The sequence below is a fragment of the Sorex fumeus genome, unplaced genomic scaffold (assembly GCF_029834395.1).
Source record: "Sorex fumeus unplaced genomic scaffold, SorFum_2.1 ptg000014l, whole genome shotgun sequence".
Lineage (NCBI taxonomy): Eukaryota > Metazoa > Chordata > Mammalia > Eulipotyphla > Soricidae > Sorex > Sorex fumeus.
The window spans coordinates 25,119,594-25,146,759 of record NW_026606071.1 but is presented as its reverse complement, the minus strand read 5'-3'; the positions used below and the strand labels follow the sequence as shown (position 1 = coordinate 25,146,759).

The following is a 27,166-nucleotide window of genomic DNA, read 5'->3' as shown; positions in this document are numbered from 1 at the left end:
CGAGGACAAATTTCTATTTCTGTCATTCATTCTATGTTTATTAATTGTAATTTTAAATTACAGAGTTGTGGCTAATCTTTCTGCATTTGTTTATTTGCTCATCCATTTACTTGTTTAATTCTGGGTTTATTGATATAAACATTATTCTATGCATTATAGTCCATTATTAATCATTATTGAGTTGTTGCTCTAATTGATCGGGATTTGCCATTGAGAACTCCTTCAAGTGAGTCTTGTATACCTCCAATACTTTATTGGCCCTTTCCTACACCTAGTATCACAAGATATTGTAGGCTAATCTCTTATTTTTTTCCCTTTGACATAGCCCTTGAATCACTTGTTTCTCCAAGGAACTCTGGTTACTTTATAAGTAATTATATAGAATTCAAGATACCTGTTCTAGGGGGGATCACTATCCCTGGGATGTCTTTGTAGACGCTTTACACAAACAGCTAGGAAATAAATGTATTTATAGTCCTACATGTACATACTCATTCTCTATTTACCTCTTTGTGTATTAAAATATGTGGCAAATTCTGATCCCTGAAATTTCAGTTAAATATCATTGGTTCCTCAGACCTTAGAATATGAATAGATAAGAGCTTTCCAGTCACGGCAATTTTTCAGTGACTTTTAAATCTCTAAGTTAGAAAATATGTAACAAAACATGGAATGCATAAAATCTCCTTCAACAGTGTTAACTGGTTATGTAATATAATCCTTGTGTGTGGAATAGCAACTCCTCCAGGACTTCTGATAATCAGCAACTCAGATGACTTTTACCTGTAACTTGTCTGTATCTTGAACATTTGGTTGTGCCCTTTGGACATAGCTAAAACATCCTTGTATTTCTATTCCTGAAGACATATATTTAGTGGTCATTTTTAATGACTATGTTTCAGCATGGTCCAAAACCAGATAACAACATATGATTTGTAAAGATCATTGGAGATAGAATGACCAAAGAAAGAATATAATGTTGATTTTATCTTTGATAGACATTGTGTACCTCTTGGGCACCTGGCACTGTGCTTGAAAACTAATGACATATAAAGGAAAGAGGAGTTTTAAGGGATAGGATTTTATCATTCAAAAGTGAATTGAATGGACCTAAGGAAGGGTTTCAGTACTGGAATGAAATAAATGACAGTTCTAGTAGTGAGATAAAAGGAGGGGAGGAAAATTTTCTAGATGAAACTCAGAAAAGGAGCAGGTGAGATAACAAGAATTTCTAGACTTAAGAAGATAATGGTATTGGTTTCTAACATAAAGTGGTGAAAATCTACTAAGCCAAAGTTATTATTTGATCAGTAGATAAAAGATAATCAAAACTTCTTTCCAATAACTTTTTTGATCTATATTATATATTACTGAGTGTAGACTTTGTTTTCTACTCATTCCCTAGGAATCCATCAATATACTTTGTATTATGCTCTTTATTTAATATCACATTGCTTTATAAATCCATTGTTTTATCTGTATTTATTGAATACCTTTTTCACTTAGTTACATAACTGTATTCCTTTTTAACACATAAAAATTGTTGTACCTTGTTGTGAACATAGTGGTTGAATGAACATTTGTGACATGAATGTTGAATGGAGATTGGGACCATTCATTAGTTTCTACTACTAAACACCAACAGTGAAATTCAAAGGTGATTCATAGTTGAAAATCTGGGCTTTTTTTATTCAGTTATGCAGTTTTACCAGGAGATGATTAAAAAACATTCTTTGGAAATGTCACCAAACTAAAAACCTTGACAGATACAGCACAACTAGGTATATTATTAAAATATATTCTGAACAATAAAAGCCTACTATCCAGAATATTGGCTGGAAACATAGAAACCCTTTGGAGCTAGTAAACTTGATGCTAATGATATTTTAAACTTGCCATCAGAGTTTTTTGTTGAACTTCAGAAATTAAAGCAGAGTAAAGGGTGAAAGTTGGAGCCACAAGGTTTTTTTTTGTTTGTTTTTCTGTTTTTTTTTTAATCAGACTCTGGAAGAGAAAGATTTTTAAGTAAGGAGAACATTTTAAATATAAATATAGGTGGTCATAAAATTCTTCATTTTACAAAGATTCATCAAAAACACGAATGAAGATTTGCTGAAACTTTGAATTTTTAAATTTCCTTTCTCTGTTTTATTACCAAGTGAAAACTTTATGTTGAAATGGACTGTCCTAACTTTATCAAGTCACATAGACACGTTTGAACTTATTTTTATCACATTGTCAAGCATGCTGACCATTGTAATAGGACTCTTCCTCCTTGCCACAAAATACGTAGCTATTGTATTTTTCACTTATTGTAAACAATAGGAGTTGTGCCTTATGCATCAAAGGTTTTATAAGAAGCATTCTTTAAAACAATATGCATTCCTACAGGTTACAGAATCCATGCCTGGTTGTGGCTAAAGTCACTTTTTAGTTTACATGAACATGGTTTGTCTTTCAGTGTTGTGAAACTGACTTATTTTGAGACTTGGTTGTGTCTCTTTGAGAAATGCAACCAGGACTATGCAATTTGTATGAAAACCCTGTCTGATTCTGTTTTCTTCTGGCTTATGTGGGAACTTCTTGGGATAATAGGAATATATCTTGCCAGCTGGATTGAGTTGGGATAGGAGATCATTTTGCTGTTGACTGTTACCTGGGATTTTGATGGTGTGAGATCACCCTTCGGGGCTTTTTGTATACCCTTCAGTTATAGTAACTGAATTCCTGTGCTGTGACCTTTGTGGTCCCTTTAAAAGAGCTGAGGGACCGAATCACAAGGTCAGACCTTTCAACAAGAGAATTTCAGACATCCACCGTGAGACCATTCTCTGTAGCTGCCTGTATTTTCCTCTTCTGCCTGCCCACACATGATCCGATGGTATACTCCGCCTCTGATGGCTGTTTCTCTCCCTTCCTTGTTCCCTTTTGCAGACATGCCTTGAATTGGAACGCTACCTACAGACAGAGCCCAGGAGGATCTCCGAGACCTTTGGGGAGGACTTGGACTGTTTCCTCCACGCTTCACCTCCCCCGTGCATTGAGGACAGTTTCCGGCGCCTCGACCCCCTGTTGCTCCCGGTGGAGGCGGCCATCTGCGACAAGAGCTCAGCTGTGGACATCCTGCTCTCTCGGGACAAGTTGCTCTCAGAGACTTGCCTCAGCCTCCAGCCAGCCAGCTCTTCCCTGGACAGCTACACAGCCGTCAACCAGGCCCAGCTCAACGCAGTGACCTCATTAACGCCCCCATCATCCCCTGAGCTCAGCCGCCATCTGGTCAAAACCTCACAGACTCTGTCTGCCGTGGATGGCACGGTGACATTGAAACTGGTGGCCAAGAAGGCTGCGCTCGGCTCAGTCAAGGTGGGCGGGGTGGCAACCGCAGCTGCAGCCGTGGCGGCTGCGGGGACAGTTAAGAGTGGACAAAGCGACAGCGAACAAGGAGGGGCTGAGGCTTGTCCCGAAAACAAGAAGAGGGTGCACCGCTGTCAGTTTAACGGGTGCCGGAAAGTTTATACAAAAAGCTCCCACTTAAAGGCCCACCAGAGGACTCACACAGGTAGTGGTACAAGTTGTCCGCACGTGGTTTTCTTCTTTTTTTCCGCCTTTTACCTTGCAGTGGGAAGGGGTGTGTCCATTCCCAGGAGGTGGGAAAGTGATAGGAGGGCTTGGGGAGGAGGGAAAGTGACCCACTTACTGCTTTCCAGTCTCCAGATGGCCCCAGTGTGCGGGTTCTGAGCCTGTCTGTTGCTGGCCAGGCAATCTTTTCGAAGCAATGCCAGTACCTGCATAGAATGAGGCGGTTCTCTGCAGAGTGAACAGGGGTTCTGGAAGTCTGGCTCATGATGCATGTAGAGGGTGCCCTTGTCACTTTCCAAATGCTTCCCGGGGCTTTGCGAGGATAGCACCTCTGTACTGGTATCTGAAGAGGTACAACTGGCAGAATTCACAGTGAAACAAGGTACCTAGAGTGTTCCCAATCACTCTTTCCCCAGCATTCCTGATTTTTCATCAAAGTCACCAACAGCAGGAGGGTTTCAGAGTTCATTAGATGTGATCATTCTGTAATTAATTGGCATCTCCTCTTTTGCATTGTTCTCTGGCGCGTGCTTTATGGAGAGATGGCAGAATTGCTTTTTAATGAGCTTGTTACTGAGAAGTTGCTAAAGTGATTACATTGCTATGTGTGTGGTAAGGGCGGGTGGGTACTGGCGGGCGGCTGTATATTTTACCCCAGACTACCATGATGTCTCCCAGAAACCCTACTGATCTTTGGAGCAATGGGAATGATGGCAAGAGTGGGGTTTATAGAGAGGGACATTGGCGTTTTCCTTGATAGCAGACTTTGTTCTTGGCTTGGTGGTAGAGGTTTTAGACAGTGTCACATTCAGTGTTAGTATCATAGGAGCAAATATTATCACTGATAGTTTCAAATGAGTCCCTGAGCATATTTTTTTCTTATATACTTTACATGTTTTGCTGGCACAGGCAAGTGAATAGGAAGACTTAGGGTAAGAGTAATATCAGAGAGAAACAAGTGACTGAACTGACAGAAGCATCTGGTGAGACCTCTTCTAGGGCTTTGTCTTCTAGTGCTCAATGATGGTGTGGATGGTGCTACCAATGAAATGTGCAGTGCAAAATTCATTGGCCTGGGACTTAGACCAGCCTGGATTCAGCTTTAACTCTTCCATTAACTGGTCTTATGACCATTCACTTATACCTCAGGTGCCTATTTTTTCACATCTGCCTAACAATCTGGCCCTATTCTAATGGGGACATTGAGCACATCCATAGAATATCTTAATGCATTTACAAAAATCATTCCAAAAGTAAACTGCCTGTTTGACTAGAAGAAATTACCACTTTGAATCTCAGAGTTGTTCCCAAAGGTGGGAAAAGAGAGCTGGCATTGATTCCTTATAGTGCAGGACTTAGGCATGTATGTCTCTAATTTGAATTTAATTTCCCATGTGGTTCCTGCCTAGTTCATGGGAAGGTCTCCTAATGAAATTGTTGAGCCCCATGGCTGTCGGGTAGAGTCCTGTCAGAGTCTGGATTTGGGTTCTCCACTCAACATACACCAAAGTGGATGCTATTCATCAGTCCTTTTGGGCTCTGTGTATTGTCCTGGAGATCATTTTTCCTTCCATTTCTTCTTTTCAAAAGTCAGTGAATAAAGTCGTGACACGACGTTGCTGAGCTTCCAGACTCTGGTCTGATTTATTGCCTGTCTCCCCCAGGAAAGCAGAGAAAGCAGGATAAGACAAGAATGTTGAGCTTTGTTGGATTTTAGAATTACTATTTATGGACATATTTTTCAATGACTGACACTAAGGCGAGCCGTGACTCGCTTCATAGGGAGGTCAGACAACAATGGGGAAACAGATTCATTATTGGGGGGAGTTCAGACCATTTTCTTCTTGTTTGCATCCCCAATTCTGAAAAGAGATGTCAGAAGAACATTTTTTGGTGCTTTGCGTTTTGGGTACCATCTGCTCAAAGTCATTATGAAGTTGGAGCTCATTAGGTTCCCCAGCACCTGCAACCACTGCTTTATGGTGGACTGAAGTGGAAAGACTCTTCCCCACGGGAGTTTAGTCAGGGAGACAGCAGGCGCGAGAAGAAAGGCAGTGTTTCAGAGTGGTCTCAAGTGGGGCTTTGTAAGCAGGTCCACTTGGGTTTGAGTTCTGGCTCTCTCGATTCAAAGACAAGGTCCTTATTCCCTGAGTCTTGTTTTCTGTCTCTATAAAATAGGGATACTTATGTCTATCCTCTAGATTGTTGTGAGAGTTGAGCAGATTATAAGTATTAAAGGTAGTCTTGGAGCTGGTTGTAATTATTACTGTTACATTGATTAGTGAAGAGTGCACAAAGAAAACAGAATGGTGTGAGCTCAAAAATAAGGCAATTAGTCAAAGTGAAATACCACCCCAAACCAAGAAGCTTTTCTTTTCTCACTTTTATGCTTTTCAGTGTGGAAGTGATCATTTATTAATCTATTGTCGAGAGTGCAACTGGACATGTAAGCATTGGCCCATTGGAATTGGTAGTAATGGCAAGCATGGTTTTCCCAAGACAACACAAGAAGCAATCACTTTATATTATCTAGAAGCATTTTGCCTTTTTAAAACCTCCCACAGTGGAGCTGGAGCAATATAGCACAGCAGGTAGGGCAGGCGTGCCTTGCATGCGGCCGACCCGGGTTTGATTCCCAGCATCCCATATGGTCCCCTGAGCACTGCCAGAGGTAATTGCTGAGTGCAGAGCCAGGAGTAACCCCTGTGCATTGTCAGGTGTGACCCAAAAAGGAAACAAAATAAATAAAACCTTTCAGAGAGACATGACTGGAAAGAAAAAATAGGTTCTATAAGAAAGAGAAAGAGAAAAGAGGGAGGAGGAGGTGGGAATGGAGATTGGGGAGAGAGAATATGAATTAATTTGGATAAAATGGATGAGAATCAGAAGTATTTATTTGGAATTGGTGTGAATGGGGCACATGGGGAATTGAAAACAAATGTGATAATTTATGTGGTGTGGATGAACTAAGAATAATGAAAAAAGCATGAAGGATGGAATCAAATTAAGTGCAAACATATAAAGGAAATGGACCAGTAAAAGCTTGAGGGCAAAGGTATACAGCAATGGAGATTCATGGTGGAGAAGAAACTGCTGGTATGTAAGTGGCATGGGGAGCAGAGCTGATGACCAATTGTTGAAATGAAGTTTACAAAAAGAAAAAAAAATGTTCTGGTCAAATGAGGAAAGCTGTTTTAACAGAGGACTCACTTTAATTCAGTAAACACACACACACACAAACACACACACACACACACACACACATATATAAAATCTTTCACTTGGGGAATCGTTTTGAGACAGGAAAAAAAATAGATGAGAAAACCATCCGGGGATAGAAGGGAAATACTGGTATTTTATTCTCTAGAGTTTAGAGTCATGTACACAGTACATCACTTCTATATGGTAATATATTGAAAAGGAGACTCAGTTGTAAAAATGAAAAACAATGTGTGGGGCTCTGTCTGTGCATAAGAAAAAATAACGTTGATGGTAACATAAGCTTGCCTGCATTGGAGAATTTTTAACTTGTTATTCATTTAACCTTTATGTGGATAGAATTGAGTTGGAAAAATATATGCTATTTTCTCCCCTTCTGTGGCTGCTTTTTGAAGATGCTGAATTGTTCAAACTTTTTGCCCTGGAGGATGTTAGGCAATGAGGTGTTTTTGTGTGTGTATGTTTTTTTTTTTTTTTAGGTAGCAGATGTTCAAGTGGTAGCTAGCACAAAAATACTGGTTGCCCAAGGAGGTGATATTAGGGATGGGGGAACTAGACTGGGGGAGGAAGATGCAGCAGGGACAGGGACAAAGGGAATATTGTAGAAGTAGCAGCGTCTTAGCGAAAGGAAGCGTATACAAATGGGCATATGGCTTATTCATTGGGAAGAGCACTTAGTGCTGGCATGAGCATAAAAAATGTCCTTTAGCAGCCAAGTCATTAGAGACCTTTCCCACTCGGTTTTTTGGTCTTTGTGTGGTATATTTTTCTTTTTCAATAAATCAACCATTATAATCATGGTTTTATTCATCTTCTTAGAGTTAGCTAAATTATCCTTAAATTTTGATGCAAGGAACCGCTTCACTTTCAACTTAAAAAAATCACTTTATTATGCTCCTTTCAGCAAGAAAAAAAAATCAATTTGTTAAAATGCATGTTATTTCTATGCAAAATGGGAATTATTTTCCTCATTTCTTCCTGATCACTTCTGAGAAAATTCACATATCCGGTGACTTAAGTGGTGCTATGTGTTAACACCGTTTTTCAAATTAGAGACTCATATGAAAGTATATCCACATTTATACTCTGAAAAGTGAATCAGGTTGGGACAGTTAGAGCAAAGACCCACTAAAGAATTCTTTTGAGTGTTGATTATGTTTGGAAGGAGGAGAACCCATGTTCTCCTTGTTCTCTGCTACTTGTGGAGTTTAGCTAAAAACTGGGAATGCTTTTTTCTAACCCTTGGCGCCAAAGGACAGGAAGGACTGCTTCTGAGGCAGAAAGGCAATACAATACATGTGTGATGTTTAGTTATCATTTTATTTCTGTTTTGGGGCAGATATAGATTAATTAGGATTTAGGAGATCATTTGTCTTCAAATGGGACAGTGTCTGAAAATATATCAAAGAATAATATTGGTGTTTAAAAGATGAAAATGCTTTTTAAATATTTCTTTAAACTTTGAAATATAATTGCTCATTCAACAAATTCTTTTAAAAAACTTCCTATATACCAGGCATTACTCATTTTGTTTTACAAGTATATTAACCCTCTTAATCCTTATTTAAGTTTAGTCACCTATGTATTACCCTTATTTTATAAGTGAAAATGAAGCTCAGAGAGGTCAAATAACTTGTGCAAAATCACACAAATCCTAGCCTCCTGGGCTAGGATGGAACCCAAACAGGATTGCTCAAGTCGGAGTACTTCTGTGCTAACTAATAAGGGGAAGAGAAGTCAAGTCATATCTTCCTTTACAACCATTATAAAAAGGAAATGAGAATTTATTGTTTAAATACAAATTGACAATGAAAGCTACCTTAAGTATCTTCTAAATAGATATAAGTTGGGAGGGTCCTTCAACAGATTGCCTTATCAAACGACTGAGAAGCAGACCAAGGAAATGACAGAGTAACCGTCTTCCGCTCCCAGACCCATTATTGCAAGTGCTATAAGCTACTCTTATTATGGCCATTACTGTGGGATTCTAGGGAGAATTTCTTCTAAGGGTCACACTTCACTCATTAAAATGACAAATGTGAATTTGCTGTCCCTGTGAGGTCAGAATGGTAGGCGTTATCACACAGAAGGGAACCTGAGCACTGCAACATGCAAAAATGCCAGAGTACATGTTTGACAGCCTGCCCTGGCAGAATTTATATTTGACTCATTCTGCTGCCCCTTCGGCTTGCATTGTCTTTAACAGAGTATATCGTGCTGCTTATTTATTTTGTTCATTTGGTCATTCCACAAACCGGCATTAATAGCCTGTAGATATCAGGCACCGTGCCATAGAGTGACTGGCAGAAGAGAAAGAAAGGGCTTTCGGGAGAAGGAAGAAAAACAGAGCATTTAAATAGGAATAGGGGCTACCATCCATGGTCAGGAACAGCACGGATGATTCAGAGATGAAAAAGTTGCTTTTCTTTCTCCAGTCGGGGGTGTTTATTGATGCTATTCATCTTTTTAAATAATGCCAATGTGATAATACTCTAATTTATATAAATAGAAGCCCTAATTCAAGGTCAGGACTACCAGGGGGATAAAATTAAATACCTCAGTCTGAAACAGTAGGGGGCCCATCGACCACTTCCAACCTTTTCTTTGCTGCAGATAAAAATTCTTTGAATTTATACAATAGCAACTGAAACAGGGCAATTTTAAGACATTAAAGGGCCTTTAATATGCCAGGACACATGGCTGCTAATGAAGTTTATCCATGTGTTGAGGCAGAAACTCATTAAACCCTGATTATGGGATGGAAACTAAAATAAGGGTTAACCATTTAGTTCACAAGGTGGAGAGAGTATAATAGTTTAGTAGTTTGGATTTAGCATTTGAAAAAGAAAAAGCCTGAAAAGAGGTGGTGGAAACCAATTGGTGAGAGGATTTTACCAGTTAGGAAAATCGTAAGAGTTTCACCACTTGATAGTTCAGCAAAATGCTCGCTGTGTGTTAACATTCATGGAAATATATCAGTAAACATACTGTGCAGAATAACTTAAGCTCAGCATATATAAGCAACCAAACTAATTTTATTTTCACAATAAAGCAATAAATGTAGACTTTGTGGGATAGCTATTCCAGATATCCTTTTAATGGGTCACAAAGTAAACAAGCTTGTAAAGTAAAAACAGAGGAAGGGAAAAAAACATAAAGTTAATAACTATTTGGTCATAAATAATATTTATTATATACTTAATAACTAAACATAATAATATTATTACTTAATAATATCAATATTTATTGAACACCCACTCTCCTAGACACTATTATAGTCCCCTCATCTCCACGGACCTCACTTTTTGATGCAGAACCTGAAATACAGTTTTCCATAATAATATGCAACCTCATCCCAAATGAGCATAGAACAGAGAGTGGGGCTTGGAGTTTAAAAAGGAAAGGGGGAATTTTATTTCAGTAAAAGCAGTGAAAATAGCAGAATTTTACTAGTTTTGGGTCTTTTTTTTTTTTTTTTGCTTTTTTTTGGGTCACACCCGGTGATGCACAGGGATTACTCCTGGCTCATTCACTCAGGAATCACTTCTGCTGGTGCTCAGGGACCATAAGGGATGCTGGGAATCGAATCCGGGTCAGCCACATGCAAGGCAAATGCCCTACCCACTGTGCTATCACTCCAGCCCCTTAATATTGAGTCTTAAAGGTTGGGTTGGCTTGGTTTAATTAAAAATAAAACAAACAACTGTCCTCCCATTGTTCATCGATTTGCTCGAGCGGGCCCAGTAATGTCTCCATTTTGATTGTTGTTACTGTGTTTGGCATATTGAATATATCACGGGTAGCTTGCCAGGCTTTGCCACGTGGGCGAGATACTCTCGGTAGCTTGCTGGGCTCTCCGAGAGGGGTGGAAGAATCGAACCTGGCTCTGCCGGGCTGGCTGCGCGCAAGGCAAATGCCCTACCACTGTGCTATTGCTTGGGCTGGAGCGATAAAAATAAAAAGAGCATTATAAAAGGTTTTCGCAAACAAGGATAGACCAAGTATGACCATTGTGAAGACCGCATGTGCAAACTTAAACAACATACTGTTTAATAAATAATGTAAATAAGTTGTTTCTACCATAATAATATCGATAGACACCTCTACACAATATATATGAAGGTTTGAAGAAAATTACATAGAGCATTTTAGAAAATTAGGCTAAGATGCTATTATAACATTTCGTGTCAGATAATAATTTTCCTATGTTTCCTGATGTTTGAATAAGAGTGGCGTGATTCTGCTTAAATTAGGAAAAAAATAGAAAAGAAGTGTTTTTTAAAGTTGTAAAATAAATAGTTTTGAATAATGCTTTATAATTAAAAGAATTAACATAAGGAAAATATATGGTGGTATTTATTTCTTTGAATTTTATTGAGTTATAGTTGAATTTTTGAAAATGGGTTGGTAAGGAAACACACTTTTTGTATAAGGAAATTAGTTTTGATCAGCAAATGGAACTCTGGGAATGAGTATTCCACTATGGGACCCATGTATCGCTGCAGAGCTCAGCTATCAGATGGAGAAAGCCTGACCCTTTCTAACCAGTCAGTATCTATTGGCTTTTCCTTATGGAGAAGGAATGGATGGCCTTGGGCAAAACCATCACCCTTTCTTCCTTCATGCCCCACCTGAGAACCTTATACTTACTTCCCTATACTGACTCACTTCCTGCCTTGCAAGCCTTTTTCTTTTTTAATACACCCTCATATTACAAAATACAGGGCATCAGTATTCTGTTGATTGATAATGGCTAAAGGATCGTTCATTCACCTAGAACTGTGACCTTTTATTATTATTTCTTAAGTCCTCAGTGATGGCATACTTTAATGGAGTTTCAGGAGTCTGCAGTCAAGTAGGGAGAAAGGCTGGGTAGCTTTGGAAACCAGAATACATTTTCTCCCCCTTAGTCCACCTGTCTCCTCCTGCAGTTGAGTTTTCTAAGAGTAACTTCCCTCCAGCTGTTCAAAAAAGTGAAATGTTACACCATACAAATTCAGTGCAGTTCCTGTAAGAATACCCATGAGTTTTTCAAAGAAATAGATTAAACACTCCTGAAATTCACATGGAATAATAAAACCCCATGAAAAACTAAAGCAATCCTTCGGGAAAAGAAGATGGAAGGCCTCACCTTCCCCAACTTCAAACTGTACTACAAAGTGGTGATAATTAAAACAGCATGGCTTGGGGATAAAGACAGACCCATAGACCAATGGAGTAGAATATTCTGGCACAGACCCTCAAATATATGATCATTTAATCTTTGATAAAGGAGCAAGTAATTTGAAGTAGAGCAAGGAAAGACTCTTCAACAAGTGGTATAGGAAAAACTAGGAAACTACCTACAAAAGAATAAATTAAGTGAAGGTGAACTATTTTCATGAGTATTAAGGTGAAGACTAGTGGAAGCAAGACCATCAAGAAAATAAAAAATAAGTGACTTTCCCCACCATAGTTTTATTAAAGCACCATGATTTACAAAGTTATACGTAGTTGTATTTTAAACATACAACGTTCCATCACTGATCCTGCTACCAGTTTCAACTTCCCTCCACCAGTGTTCCCAGGTTCCTTCTCCTCCTCATCTGCCCCTAACCTGACTTCTCCACAGGCTTTTTAAATTTAGGTATTAAAGTTTGGGTGTCATGATTTTAGTGTTGTTGACTCTCTGTGTTTTGGATATTTAGCTCTATGATTCCTTCACACCAGGGATGGACCTAGTTGTTGTCCCCTGTTGTTTCTCATCTCTCTCTTCTCCCCACTCCTATTCCATTCCTGTCTTTCCTTCTTCTCCCTATACTTAGGGGCCAAGAGTGATCTAGGCATCCCCCTACCTCCCTTAAATCACTGCATTTATGCATTCAGCTACTCTAAATACTTGTATGTGATAGCATCCTATGTTCATCCTTTTTATGACTTAAAAAGTAAGTATCTTTTTACTGGACTGATCATTTGGCCACCCAGTGATGGAATTATTTCCCATTCCTGCAGCATTTTCTTGTTTAGTAGCCAGTGTTAGACCTGATTCACTTATATAATGGAGGTCAAATCACTTAAATTATTTAAGAGTGTCTGCAGTGAAAATAAGCTTTCCATGGTCTGTTGCATATTTCAGTTGACCTTACCATATCCTTCAATATCTGTGCTTATTGAGGTGTTTGGGGAATTGACCCAGGATTGCAACCCATAAACTTTTAGGGATGGGAAATCTAGGCTTACTATTACAAGTTATTCACAGTCTAGATTGTGCATTTTCTTAATCCAGGCCTACTTTTCAGATTCCTTTCAAACCTGACCAGCCATGCATATTTCCCTCTGTTTCCTTCAAAAAGTTATTTACATTCAAGATCGAATCTGTTTATTGTGCATGAAAAATATGAAACATTTATAACTGTAAATGTTTTAAAAATATAAACATTTATCATACTGATCATATACTATTACAAACTGCTCAAATGCTATAATATGCCATATTTAGGCTTATTTTATTTCTGTCTTCAGAATATATTTACTTTCCATTGATATGATTGATGTTTAGCTTATAGAATTCACTAACAAAATTCACTAACAAAATGAATCCTGTTTTAAGGCAAGCAATGCAAAATATTAAAAACTTTCAAATAATATACATTCTTGTTATATATCTGCATTAATAGAGATTATATAATGGTATGGTTTCAGCCTTTCCATTAGATGAACTAAAGTTGAGAATATCCATCCAAGCTTTTGTATCAGAAAGGAAGGTAGAAGCCATCATTAGTTGAGAAAGTCTTTTCCTTGTGAACCCTTATTCCAGTTAAAGGTTTTTATGGGGTCTAATGTTTTCCTCTAGAGCCCTTTGCTCTTTTTATATCAGAGATATTTTTTAAGAAGTTTACAGATTGTTCCAATATTTAAATGAGAATTTCTAGGAGTCTAATGGTCACCTTTGGAAAAATGTAAAATAATATCATCTGTGATCTGGTGAAAGATTGATTATCACACATATTCTGGAACACAGGAGCAGCAAGATGCAATAGGGAATATTCAGAAGAGGCATGCAATAATCATATTTAAAAGTTTTCTGTCTCATTTTATGTGTTCATAAGTTTAATTTCACCTCATTGGAATCGTTATTACCATTACGAACTTAAAACATGGTGGTTAAATCTCCTTATGATGGGGTATGGGCCACTCTTCATGTGTGCTAAGATTCTGTTGTAGAAAGGAAATAATGATTCTTTATATTGAATTCTCAATTGGTCATGAGCCTGTTGAAAGTGGTATTGGTATTTTAAAAGGAGCAACAAAAGATATATCTCCTTTCTCTGATATAGGTAATAAGACATTTTATGTTCCTAGTGTTCAGGAGAGAGTGTCAGAAAATCAATATGAATAAATTCAAGTACACAGAGGAGATGCAGCCTATTTGAAACATAGTGTATGGCAAAATGGAAGTATGCATTATTAAATATTTTTTTTGTTTTAGCCTCATGTAAATATTAGCAGATAGGGAAGGTACCATTGGCTTTTGATAAATATAGACAGAAGGCGATTTGCTTGTTGTTTCCCTCCACCCCCCCCCCATTCTTTGTTGTTGTTTAGTTTCTTATGGCTTACAGCTAATCTGAATTTGAAACTAAATACTGTCATTACAGAAGATTTTTTTTTTCTGAGTTCTTCCAATTTCTCTGGGGACAAAATAATGGCCGCTCGAAGCAGTGGAGAAACAGTAATTAGGGCAAATAGTAATACTGTGCATGATTGAGGAAAACGTGAAGAAGGGAGGAAGAAAATGCAACAGACAGACTTGTACAGCCTGTTACTAGGAAACCACATCAGCATTAAATACAGTGTGCTAATTGGCTATCCTGTCTCTGCCTGGGTACCAGCCTGGGCCTGCTACACAGCTGTTTCTGCTCTTCCTGGTTGCTAGGTAACTGCATCATTTTTCTCCCCTCTTTGTATTCTGGAGGCTAATTGGCTACTTCTGCTCCTGGTGTTGCTGCTGGGTACCAGTCTGGGCCTGCTGCTCTGCTGTTTTCCAGAGGGATTTAATTGGGGGAGGGGAGGAAAACGGGAAAAGAAGATATGCTTGCAATTAATGGAGCATAAGTGCAAATTCTACACAATGTCTGGCACCTGCGTCCCCTCATCCTGCTTCCTCAACTAAATCCTTTGGCTCTGACAACACTTTAGAATCTTGAAATCTTTCTTTTCCCTTTCCACCTTAGGAATGTAGTTTAAAAGAAATGAGACATTTGGAGACATCACTGGAATGATAGATTTTGTTTTCTTAGTATGCATGTCTGTTTTATAAGGGAACTAATAGAATTTATGATAACATTAAAATTGCTAACTTGCTAACAAGGTCACATTTTAAACATCTTAAGGATTGTGCCACTTTATGTCTTAGCCAAATTATTTTGTAGCCATCTTCTTGACACCATGCAGAATACAAAAAAGAAATAAAATGTACTAAAAGCAATTATGGGATGTTCCTAAATGTTTTATTCATTAAGAAGTAAAGGAAAGCTTCTAGACCCTTACAACTTTCCATTAGGTTTTTAATTTCTCTGATAGGCACAACACGCATGCCTCACAATGAACTTATAGGTGATATATTGCGATTACATGAAAATAATGCGCATTTCCCACACTTTAGTTTCTTTTCTTATGGCAAACAAATGTGCTGGGGAAAAAAACCCTGAAAACCAGTTTTGTGTCTTAAAAAATGGTAATTACATTTCCTTATAGTTGTCATCTTTTATTTAAGCAAAGTTTTCCATTTGATCATCGCTCAAATTCTCACTGAAAGTGTGGGGAAGAAGATTCTTCAGCAGTGAAGTAATGCTTCAAGGAGGTTTCACTTTAAATGGTGGAGACAGTGTATGCAAATTGGAGCCCCTTGAAGAGGCAGCCTCATCCCCCTGGGAAGGATATAGTTTATTGAGAAAACTCAGAGCATGTTGTGTGACTGTGCACAGAAATAGTTAGCAATGGCAACTCTTATTTGACGCTAATGGCTGGTACTGGTTTCCCATACTAATGAGATCTGCCATCCTCTACCGAAAGCAAAGCAGGAGGAGCTCTATTCTAAGCCCCAAGCTCTGCCTTGGGAAGATCACAACAGGCACCACTGAATCATTGCTGCAGTTTCCTTAAAATAGGTGAAAGACCTCAAACTAGCCTGCCCTGATGGAGAGAACATTGCACTGTTCCCTAGATCTTAAGAAATCAGCTAGTCACTAGTAGCGTTTCAACTGAGATAGTATATTCCAAACTGAAGACTATAAATAGTAACATTCAAGAGGAAATTTTATTGTGAAGGCACTGAGGTGCCTCAGTGGTAGAATCCATTTCTCAAATATGTGAAGCCCCGTGCTAGATCCTCAGCAACACCAAAATAATAATAATAGTAATAATAATAAACAAACATATAAATAAGAAGGTATTAGGAAACCTTCTTATATCAGAACTAGCAGAGTATTATGTCTATGTCTTTATTAAAGGAACCAGTTGTAATTACTCAGAAGTATTTGTCTATTAGAGGATTCAGCCATCTGATTATGAGGCACCTTCAGAAGGTAGTATATTGCTTTGTCACTTGACATGTTTTATAGTCTGGCTTTGAAAGGGCGTAGTTGCGGTGATGTTGAGTGTTTAGTCTCTGTGGATGACTGATTGTCCAAATAGTACATTTTCATGTGGCCCTAATGGGCTGAAGCAGGATGTGGAGTGAGAAGGTCTAAGAAGTGTTTGTCTTGCCACCAATCTTCTCGATTGATCGGGTGTGGTTACATTCTGCCTCTGGCAAGACCTAGGAAACCCCAGGCAGGGGATTTGGAGGCTAGAGGCATCTTGGTTTGTGTAGTGATCCAGCCTACATGTGCCTGTTTCCCAGCATCATTGTTCTGGGAAGGCTGGCATTGTTCCTCAGTCAAGTGGTTCTAAAGATGAGGGTACTGCTTTGGTAGCTGAGGAAAGGAGCTGATTCCAGGTAACAGCTTCAAGGTTCTCATCCTCTGTGGTCATAAGCACCTCTTGTCTAAATCATGTGGTTATGTAAAGCTACTACCTCTCCTAGAGCAGTTGACAAAACTGGAAAAGAGGAATCTGGTGGCAGCTAGCTGCCCCGAAGGGCTACTACCAACCTATGTTATACCTTTGTGTGACTCAGAAGAGAGGGGGTGCCCCTTTTAGGGGGCAGATGCAGCTCTGTGCTTGAGGAATAAGAGCTGGCTTTGGTCCTGCCATTGGGCACCTGTGTCCACAGACTCACATGGCTGCCTGCTCATCTACTAAGGTGGGCCGTCTCTGACCCATCAAGAACGTGTGAGGCTAATGAGGTGTCAGCAGGAACATGAAACTCTCATGACAGCTCAAGGGGGGTCTTGGGACTTCCTCTCAGTGGCTGAAGGGATCATTATGTGTGAGCACAAGGTCTTTATCTCAGCTACTTCTCCCCAGAAGTGTGATCATTTGTTGCCTAATGTAGTGTGATTCTAGACCTGGGCAGGGTTTGCCTCTCAGGGGATATTTAGCAACGTCTGGAGACATTTTGGTTGTCACATCTTGGGGAAAGGGGTTACTGCTGGCATCTGGTAAATGTAAGGACAGGAAGCACCAAGTGCCTTAGAGTACGCGAGAGTTCCCCGCAAAGCATCGTCCAGCTCAATGTCGACATGACCAAGGTTGAGAAACCCCAGACTAATGCAACCTTAGCTGCCATTGCCTCTTCTCTTTGGGTTACTCTAAACCATTTGCGAAATATTTCCTTGTCCCTTCAGACTAACAACCTGGTATGCCTTCCCTTTTATGATATTTTAAAAATTGAACATAAATATTACATAATATATCACTACTGTCAAGACTTAGCAATGAGGCTGAACCCCCAACTTTCTCCTTACTCCCAGCCTCCATGATATGAAATCTCTCTCTGCATGCTTGCTTTCTCAATGAAGATTTAACATTGGTGATTGTGGCAATCACAAATGAGATCCCCTCCCCTCTCGTTGAGGTTCCCTGACCTGTAATAATTTGAGAATTTGCTGAGGCAGGGATTTGAGGAACATGAGCTGCCAACCTGGTATGTGGGATGGCGGCTTTTGGCCAGAAAATAGGCCTTGCTGGGAAGGCCCTAATGGCTTCTCCTCTTTTTACACAGCTTCACAGAACTGTACAGTTATTTCCTTGTTATTCAAAAGAGTGTGACTGTTTGGTACAGGAAGAAGATTGAGCAGGAGTGTTTTCCGTCAGGAAATAGTCTTTGGGGGACAATGGCATTGCACAGGTATGGCTACTTCAGTGCCTTTCCTGTCACTCACTCTTCTGGTTCCCTGAAGAATGTCCCATAAAGCATTTTGGATTTTCAGGGAAAAAGATCCTCTCTCAGGTGAAAGGATTGAAATGGCATTATCTAATGGACACATGCTTTCTGCCTACATCTTGTCAGGAGATGTGAATTATGCATTGGCCCTTTCAGGGACATCCACATGCATAGAAAATAACATCATCAGATGTGTCACCCCCATATACAATGAACAATATGCTATTATAATTGCGTGGCATTGTCCTTGCCGTTCGGAGATAATACTGCTGACATTATTCCTCTCATACATGTGAATGTGGCTGTAGGGAGTACGTGACATCTGTGTCTTTCACACAGATTAACTTGTTCTTTGCCACTTGGTGAGATTGCGATTTAGTGAGCTGGCCCCCTGGGGTCAGGGTAAGTGCCATGTTTTGGATCACAGTGTTATCAGACCTTAGCTTTAGGCCAGTGGGGAATCAGTCATATTTATATTGATGACCTGAAGATGCAATGACTATGGAGTCAGCCTCTAGAGCAGATGGGCTTAAAGAAAGCATAGGTGGAAGCATTCCAACTCTGACTGGATTTGGGGAGAAGAAGAAGGCACATGAAGATCAAGCCTATAGAAATAACAGCCTCTACATTCTTGCTTTTTCAAGTAAGCAACCATTATCACTGTTTGTCTTTATAGCTTAACATATTTTCAGGTACATCATTTCATTTAACTGTTACCTACTTATCCCATTTTATGGATAAGGCAACTGAGGCTTAGAGAATGATTTGGGGGTATGGTTGGGCCACACCCAGTGGTACACAGGGCTTATGCCTTGTTCCTGCTCAGGGATCAGTCCTGACAGTGCTGTGGGTCCATTAGTGATGCCGGAGATTGAACTGGGATCAGTCATGTGCAAAGCAAGCACCTTAACCCTTATACTATCTCTCTGGCCTATGGAGAATGATCTTTGCAAAGGTTTTGCTGATCAACTGAAGCAGAAAGTATTCCCCTCTGATTTTCTGTGGCACATTGGTCATTTTGGGGCTAGGAAGATAGTATAGGGTAGATAGCCTTCTCAATTTCACTGCATGTAATCTTGGAGATCCAGAGTCAGTGACCCGTGGAGGCCCCTGAGCTTAGCCCGAGTAGCTTGATATTCCCCAACAATGCAGAACCCGAGCACCACATTCTCACATCCTAGCTTTGAACCTCCAGTCCAGTTGGCCAGTGTCGTTGGGAGTAGTCTTTGGACTCTCTGAGCACTGCTTGCGAGAGCCCTCCAAGATAATTTCTTTTAATATTTAGATATTTGAGAAAGCATGCATTGAAATATGTAATAAATGAATTTAGGTTTATTGTAATTTAGGTTTTTTTGGCTAAACAAATGACAATATTTACCATTGTATTTCATACATCCCCAGAATAACATTGAGTTATATCTTATCCAGTGTAACAGATTTAGTACAGTTAAGAAAACAATGGTTTGTGTATTTCTGTGGCCTCTTTTTGTTACGCTTAAGAATCCTTTATCTTAGTTTGTTTCTTTCCCTATTTAAAACATGCTGCTGGAGAGAATCCAGGGACTTGCACATGTGACATATGTGCTATATCACTGAGCCGTATATCTCCTAGAACAACATTTAAACCATCCTCAGAATTTCTAGTTTCTCTTCTCTTTTTTCCCTAGGCCCCTTCTCTGCCTGTTGTTATGTCCTGGTTGTGATGTGTGAAGTTCGCACACTTGGCTATGGTGTGAAGGGGATGGCACATCTGTTGTGGCACCTGGAATCACAGCGCAGTGCTGGGGATGACACTTGGCTTGTGGGACTGTGCAAGGCTCAAACTCCTGGGCTCACACCTCCTAGGCAGGTGCTTATCCACTGACCCACATCTCAGGGCCCTTTGTTTCCCTATCAAAAGCAACCAAGCTAGTTTTGTAGGTACAAGGTGTTGACTCTTGAATTTATATCTCTGTATGAGCATGTTTGCATAGTTTAGAAAATTTGTGGAGAGAATTTCTAGGAGAAAACTTCTCCCTGGCACTTTAAAAGAGACTTTATCAGCAATTTTCCTTTATTATTACTCTGAAGATGATAAGGGAAGTAATGGATCTTGGTGTGTAGGTTGCATATTCCTGTCTTAGTAATACACAGCTTTCATAGATGAGTTTGAACAAATGGTTTCTATAATTTTATTTTTATTTGTATGTCAAATATGGAGTTTGGGATAATCCTGTTTAGAGGCAGGGCCTGGCATGTTTGAAACCTTGCGTTCAATCCCCAGCAAGACAGACAGACAGATACACACACACAGACACACACACAAACCCCACACATGAGATAATCTTGTTTAATCTAGTTCCCCCTTTCACCCACATTTCTGGAGGATACTAATGTATATATTAAATGTATTAGGGAAAAATACCTGGTCAATACAGAAATTAAAAATCCCCAGTGATTTTTAATAATCCTAAATGCTGGTCAGGATTGGGCTTCTCATGCAGTGATCTCACTTCTGTCTTCACATGGGCATGCAGTAGAGAATCATTGCTTTTCACAGTGCTGCCCCAGGATCTACAAGAACCTCAAGTAATGGACATTCCCATTGATGTCCCAGTGTGTAAGTAGAAACTGTTTCATCACCAACAGACACATTCCCACATATGGGCGGGGGGGTGGGGGGGTGGGAGGAAGGAATGGCACCTGTCGCCCTGCAGGCTCTATTCTGTGAGGACTGTTTGCCGTAGATCTTTATTGATCCCGCCATCCTGCATCTTTGGATTCTTAAAGTTACCTTTGCCCTTTGATTTCTTCTCCCTGCCAAAGAAATAATCTCTATATGTTGTTGTACTTGGCAAGGCCTATTTCTGCGAGATACTCGCCTCTGGCTTGCTTACAACAGCCCCTCAGTGTGTAGAATGCCACCAAGGCCACCTGTGTCATTTGCCCTCGCAAAGTCAGATCTTTGGATTTCCCTTTTTGTGCATCCTCTCTGCAAGGACTCCTTTCAGCAGAGGAAGGCATCTCACACCCTCCCCACTCCTGTCCAAGCAGGGGGAGAACCACATCACAACTACCAGCACCCTGTTAAACATGGTGTTTTAGAAATCAGTTGTGAGAAGAATAAAGCAATAATTAAAATGAACTGAACAGCTTTTGCTCTATTGAGGCGTTAAATCTTTGTGTAAACACAATCACATTGTGCAAACATTGGTCTTTTCAGTTGGGTGATTTAGACTGAACCCGCTGAAGTTGGAGGGCCTCCGGGTCAAGGACCTGTTTTGACACGGTTTGGAGAGGTCACCTGCTCATTTGTATCTGTGCTGGGCTGCGTTGGAGGGCCGGGGTCAGGAGGGTGAGGGTCCACTGCAGCAAAGAGACGAGCCCAGCAGCAGCAGTGGGCAGGCTGAGACGAGGGGCAGGAAACTGCACACAAAGCAAGATCGTGGCACACGGGCGGTCAGCGTGCAGGAGCCCCTGGGGCCCAGGCATAAGCTGGCTTGAAGGTGGAGAAAACAGCAGTGATAAAATATAAATGTGTTTATTATTACACTGGGCCCATGCTATATAATTTTACGTGCACTCATATTTGTGATTTATGGCCGCCTCTCCATACGGAGGAGAAGCTTGCTAATTTACCCCTGTGGATAGGGAGGCCTCTAAAGATGAGCAAATTGGAAAGGAGCAGTAAGGGGAGTAGCTAAGAAAAATGACCTTTTAAAATATCCCCCACCCCCCTCGCCCCACCAAAAAAAAAATGTGGCTGTGATGTCAAAGGCATGCTTGGTTCATTTATTTGGACAAGCAGAGCCGCACTTTAATTATTCATGATAATGCTTGCCCTGGAAAGAGCCGACCAGCCACCTCCCAGCAGCCTCGCTTGGGGCTTGCTTCTCTGTGCTGTTTGCAGCCAAAGGCTTCCTAGCTTTTCTTGACATTTGTCGTGTTTTCACCTGCAAGAGGGGTGGAGGGTGGCAGCTCCCAATTAGAGAGTTCCTCTGCACTTACCTGCTCTCTCCTTTCTGGGCTGGAAAGGAGAAGGTTATAGCGGGTCTTCTCCTGGAAAGGAGAAGGTTATAGAACCTTCCATCTCCCAGGTGCTGGCCACGGGCCCTCCCTCTACCTACCCAGCAGCTGGCTCCTTCTGGACCTTGGTCCACTGCATTGACTGATCTAGGGAGGAGAAAACCAGGGCCTAGAAGCACCCAGGACCACCCAGCTAATACGTGTGGCCATGCTGACTTTTAAGTTGGGCTTAGAGCCCAAAACCTGTTCTGTTCTCTTTCCCTGGTATTTCCTCCGTCTGAAGCCAGGAAGGGGTACTGGAGCAAAGACCCCACCCTGCTTCCACGGCAGCCCATCCCCTGTGCTGGGCTTTCAGCTCATTTCCTGGTGGTAGCAGCAATTACCATCAGCACTTCCGACAGCTTTCCAAAACGCTTCTGGTCTTGGCAGAGTGTTGACTTACTTGTTCTGGGCGCTCCTCAGAAGGAAAGCACTTAGGAACAGCATGCGCTCCTTCCAGAGTACCCAGAGCATCCATGATTCATGCGCCTTAGAGGGAAATGTTCTGCAGACCGACTGCTGCGACCTCAGGGTCATTTAATGGCTCTTTGTTACCTGGACAGATGATAAGTTGGGGAAGGATGCTGACTGCTCACCCCACTCTATTCCTAGCTGAACTCCGGGAGTCAGCCCTCATGACCACCCTCTGTTTTCCCTCTCTGACCGATTACTGCAACCTCTTGGCACTACTTCAGAATGCAGATTTCCTTCCCACCTGGCTCTGCGGAACCACTCTGAGCAGAAGCCACAGCCTTCCCTCTCCCAGACAGTGGTGGAGTCTCCTGCATGGTCTCCCCGCAGCAGAGTGTCTCTCTCACAGTCCCTTGTCCTTTCTTTTACGGAGTGATCATTTTTACAATTCAGATCTGATCATATTATGCCCCAGTTTCAAAACCCACAATGGTTGCCATCGTTCTTGTGATAAAATCCAAATTCTTAAGCATGCTCCATAAGAATGCTGTCCATTGCAAATCCATTGTGAAATGTATGTCGAAGTTTTAATTTTCCAGCAGACTTGTTTAAGATGTGAGTATGTGGACTAAAATGAATTGTCATAGTAGACTTTGACTCAGTATATCCAAATTTAACTCATAATCAATATAAATGATTCTTAATGAGCTGTTTTGCACTCTTTTTCAAAAATACTATCTTTGAAGTCAAGCGTGCTTTATGCTTAGAGCACGTGTCTGTTCTGAGGGCTCACATCGCAGTACTCAGAGGCCACATGGACCTTAGAACACATGCTTCAGTGTCTCCTCTTTGCCACACCCTGGGCTAAGTGTGGGGAGGCTGTGAGCAGAGACCTCGCCTATGCAAAGGAATTTGAGGTACTAGTCAGATCCTCAACTATCTTCATTTTCCCCTTCCCTCCTATGCAACTTTTTTGGCTATGCAAATTAAGGGTTAGGAATGAAATCCTTGTTTTGCTGTTTGCCTGGCAGGGGTCCATTTTGGTTTATTCTATGTCAGATGACACTTTTTTTTTTGAGAAGTAAAGGGAATGATATGGGAGCATGATGATCACATTGATCTGCAACATCATTCTTTTCAGAGATGATGACTGACCCCTGCCCCAGAAGCCCTGTAGTGAGCAATACAGTTACATAAGTCGAAGAAGGAACCATGAGACCTCTGGGAAGATGAGTGACTGGAGATCATGCTCCAGGCTTCTAGCCTCAGCAACTTGCATTCCTTGGCCTGTTGACTTCAAAGAAGTTAGAATAGCTATTTTATGGTTGCATGTAAATAGTGCTGGCATTCTTTCCAGCTGAAAAGTTTATTTGATCAGAAAATGTTTCCAAGGGGAATGCAAACATTTATTTTAGTTTCCTTGTTGGCATTTAAATATAAGCAGGTGAGGTTGTGGCTAAGCATGTGGACTCTGAAGGGGAAAGCTCCTGGGTATAACTGGAGAGCGTGATCAATGGCATCATTTCTAGCATGTACCTCAGGGGACTGATAGAGGCACCAAAGAGAGACTGGACCTACATTCTGTACATACTTCCCTGTAATAATGAGTGTTCCCAGACGTTTAGCCAGGACCTCTAAATCCAGTTGACTGTGGGTAGGATTGACACACCATTGGACTCAGAATGACCAATCTAGGTGTTCTCTCTGGAAAATATACATATATATTGGGACTGGAGCGATAATACAGTGCACAGAGTGCTTGCCTTGCATATGGCCAACCCAGGTTCAATCTCCAGCATCCTTTATGGTCCAAGTTCATTCTCCAGCATCCCATATGGTCCCCCAAGGACCATTAGGAGGGACTCCTGAGTGCAGAGCCAGGAGTAAGCCCTGAGTGCCATCAGGTGTGGCTCATTAACAACCAGACAAAATACATATATTATCTGGGGTTTTTTTGTCTAACAGTTTGCCCTGACAAATAGATTTCTACCATTTCCACCATATGTGTAACTGTGTGAGGAAGGAAGGTAAAGACATCTTGTTGGGATATGATTCTGCCAAGTATATATCCTATAGAAAAAAAGCACCCATATATATTTGAGTTGAGGGCTGTACTCAGCAGTACACAGGTTTTCCTCCTGTGCTCAGGTGTCACTCCTGGCATGACTCAGGGGACCAAATGTGCCAGGGATCAAAACCAGGTAGCCATGTGCAAGGCAAGTACCTACCCACTGTGCCATATATCTCTGGCCCCCAAATAAGATACATATTTAGTGGCTGATATATGATCTTGGTTAGTGGTGCACAATCTTTTAGGGATGCCTGGGATTTTTCCATTTTAGGTATTAACCTGTATAGTTTGTTCCTTGACTTTCTAATCAATAATGCATTGACAGTTGACTGCTAACATTGGCAGTTGGGATATGGGGTGTTATCTGCTATTAGAAAGACCAACTCCTAAAGGTTATCGACTCCTAACACATTAGGAGTCAATACTACTATTACTACAGTACTGCTACTGTAACCTCTTAGTTAGAAATGGGGCTGCAGGCCCTATTCACCAGAAAGCTATACCTGGGCACTATATGTTGATATATCATATTGCATAAAGAAGGAATTTGTTTGGCCCACTATAATGATTACCTTGCCTATATAGTGCTTTACAGTATACAAAGCGTTGGTGTAGACATTATCTTTCTTCATACAGCATGATTGTCTTGTGAGGTCAGCATAATAAAGAGATTGATCCCTTTCTGCAGAAGAGAAAGTGAGACTAAAGAAGTCTGTATCTTTTCTATGACCACATAGCAAGCTGTGAGCTCTAGGCCTACACCCTCATGCCCTGATTTCTACTCACACTGTCAGATGCCTGTATTTTCTACTGAGCTGTACTTATACTCCTAAGACACTATTTCCAGCAGAACTGAAAACTTTCGAAGGAAAGAACTTAAATTGAGTTTTGCACTAATTTTGTAACGGAGTTTGGGCCAATGGGGCATGTTTTCTATTATCCTTTGAGTTAATAAGCCCATAAATGGAAAGTGTATTTGTGATAGACTCACACTAATTTGGCTTAAAGAAATGTAAGATTTTTTTTTTCCTCTGTCACATGAAAGTCCAGAACATAATGCCCGGGGGATAAGGGGAGGAAAGGAGGAATGTAGATAAAGTACCTGTCATAGAGGCAGGGAGGGTAGGGGGCAGGAGGGAAACTGGGAACATTGGTGATGGAAAATATAATGCATAGTGGTGAAGGGATGGGTGTTAGAACATATTACTGAAACTCAATCATGAAGAACTTTGTAAAAAAAAATCCAGAACAACAGATAGTTATGCTGGAAAAGTTGTCAGAATCCCAGACTCCTTCTGTTCTGCATATACCCTATCCCTAGAGTACCGATTTCGTAGGGAATTGGCTCTTGTCCACTCAATTCCCAGTGGGCTCCACCATGCCTACTTTCTTGGAACCAAGTGTTTGAAACTGGGAAGGAGAGGGGCTGTCCCAACCTTTAAAAGTATAGCATGGGGGGCTGGAGCAATAGCACAGTGGGTAGGGCATTTGCCTGGCACGTGGCTGACCCAGGTTTGATTCCCAGCATCCTATATTGTCCCCTGAACACCATCAGGAGTAATTCTGAGTGCAGAGCCAGGAGTAACCCCTGTGCATCGCTGGGTGTGACCCAAAAAGCAAACAAAAAAGTTTAGCATGAATTGCCCTTATCCCTTCCACTCACTCACATTTCATTAGCCAGAATGTAGTCAGATGTTCACACATACATGCAAAGGAACTGAGAAATAGTCTTTATTCTGGGTGGCAATGAGCCCAACTAAACTTGGGGTGGGTCCTCATGACAGGAAAGAGGAAAATGAATATAGGAGGGCAACTGACAGTTGCTGCAATGTTGTTGGTCTTTAGAATAGTTTCTTTCTAGCTTGCAATGCAGACATTTTGCTATCAGACATCTGAGATCTGAACTATCTAATATAGTAAGGAGGATAGTCCAGTGTATTTTAGTATGTGGCACGTTGGAAAATCAAAAGAACTACCTGAGAATTAGTAGCCTCAGCAATGACAGAAGTTCTGAATGGACATTTTACTTACAGTTTACATTTTATGAGGATATTGCATTATTGGAATACAAGACATGATCAAGAAAGCAAGCACGTATGCTCTGATTAACAATTTTCCACATTCTTTCATTTTCATCCTCTCCTAAATGTGAAGTTGTATTGCATTGATATTTTCATCCTCAGATGAACATTTAGTAGAATGAAGTGAGTCCTTTGGTAGCTTGGCTCTAGCACAGATTAAGTTAACATTGCTTCAGGTTAGAGGTCTACATACTGACAGATTGTGTAAGGGCGTCTTCACATATGTGGGTTTCGGTATGTTTGTGCTGAATTGTTTGCAGATTAGTGGGAAGGAAGGGATCATGTGTTTATGTATGTTAATGTAGATTCCATGGGCGGCTTTGATAATTGTGTTTTCTTCCTGATTATTTCTACTATAGAGTAGCAGAAAGGATATATAAAAGAACCTAAATTACAGTACTTAAAGGATGGCTTGAAAAAAGACTAGTAGTATTTGCATGTTTGTTCAGCCAA

At 40.7% G+C, this 27,166-nt stretch overlaps 1 protein-coding gene across 3 annotated transcripts in view; it reads left to right on the top strand.

Moving 5' to 3' along the window:
* The window catches only part of KLF7 (KLF transcription factor 7), a 95,509-nt gene that overhangs the window by 41,567 nt on the left and 26,776 nt on the right, over positions 1-27,166 (top strand). For 2 of the 3 annotated variants that reach the window (XM_056111564.1, XM_056111565.1), the window contains one exon: positions 2,935-3,562. In XM_056111564.1, the coding sequence (XP_055967539.1) occupies positions 2,935-3,562 (628 nt within the window). The remainder of the gene's footprint in view (positions 1-2,934; positions 3,563-27,166) is intronic. The other variant, XM_056111566.1, reaches the window with a different exon arrangement.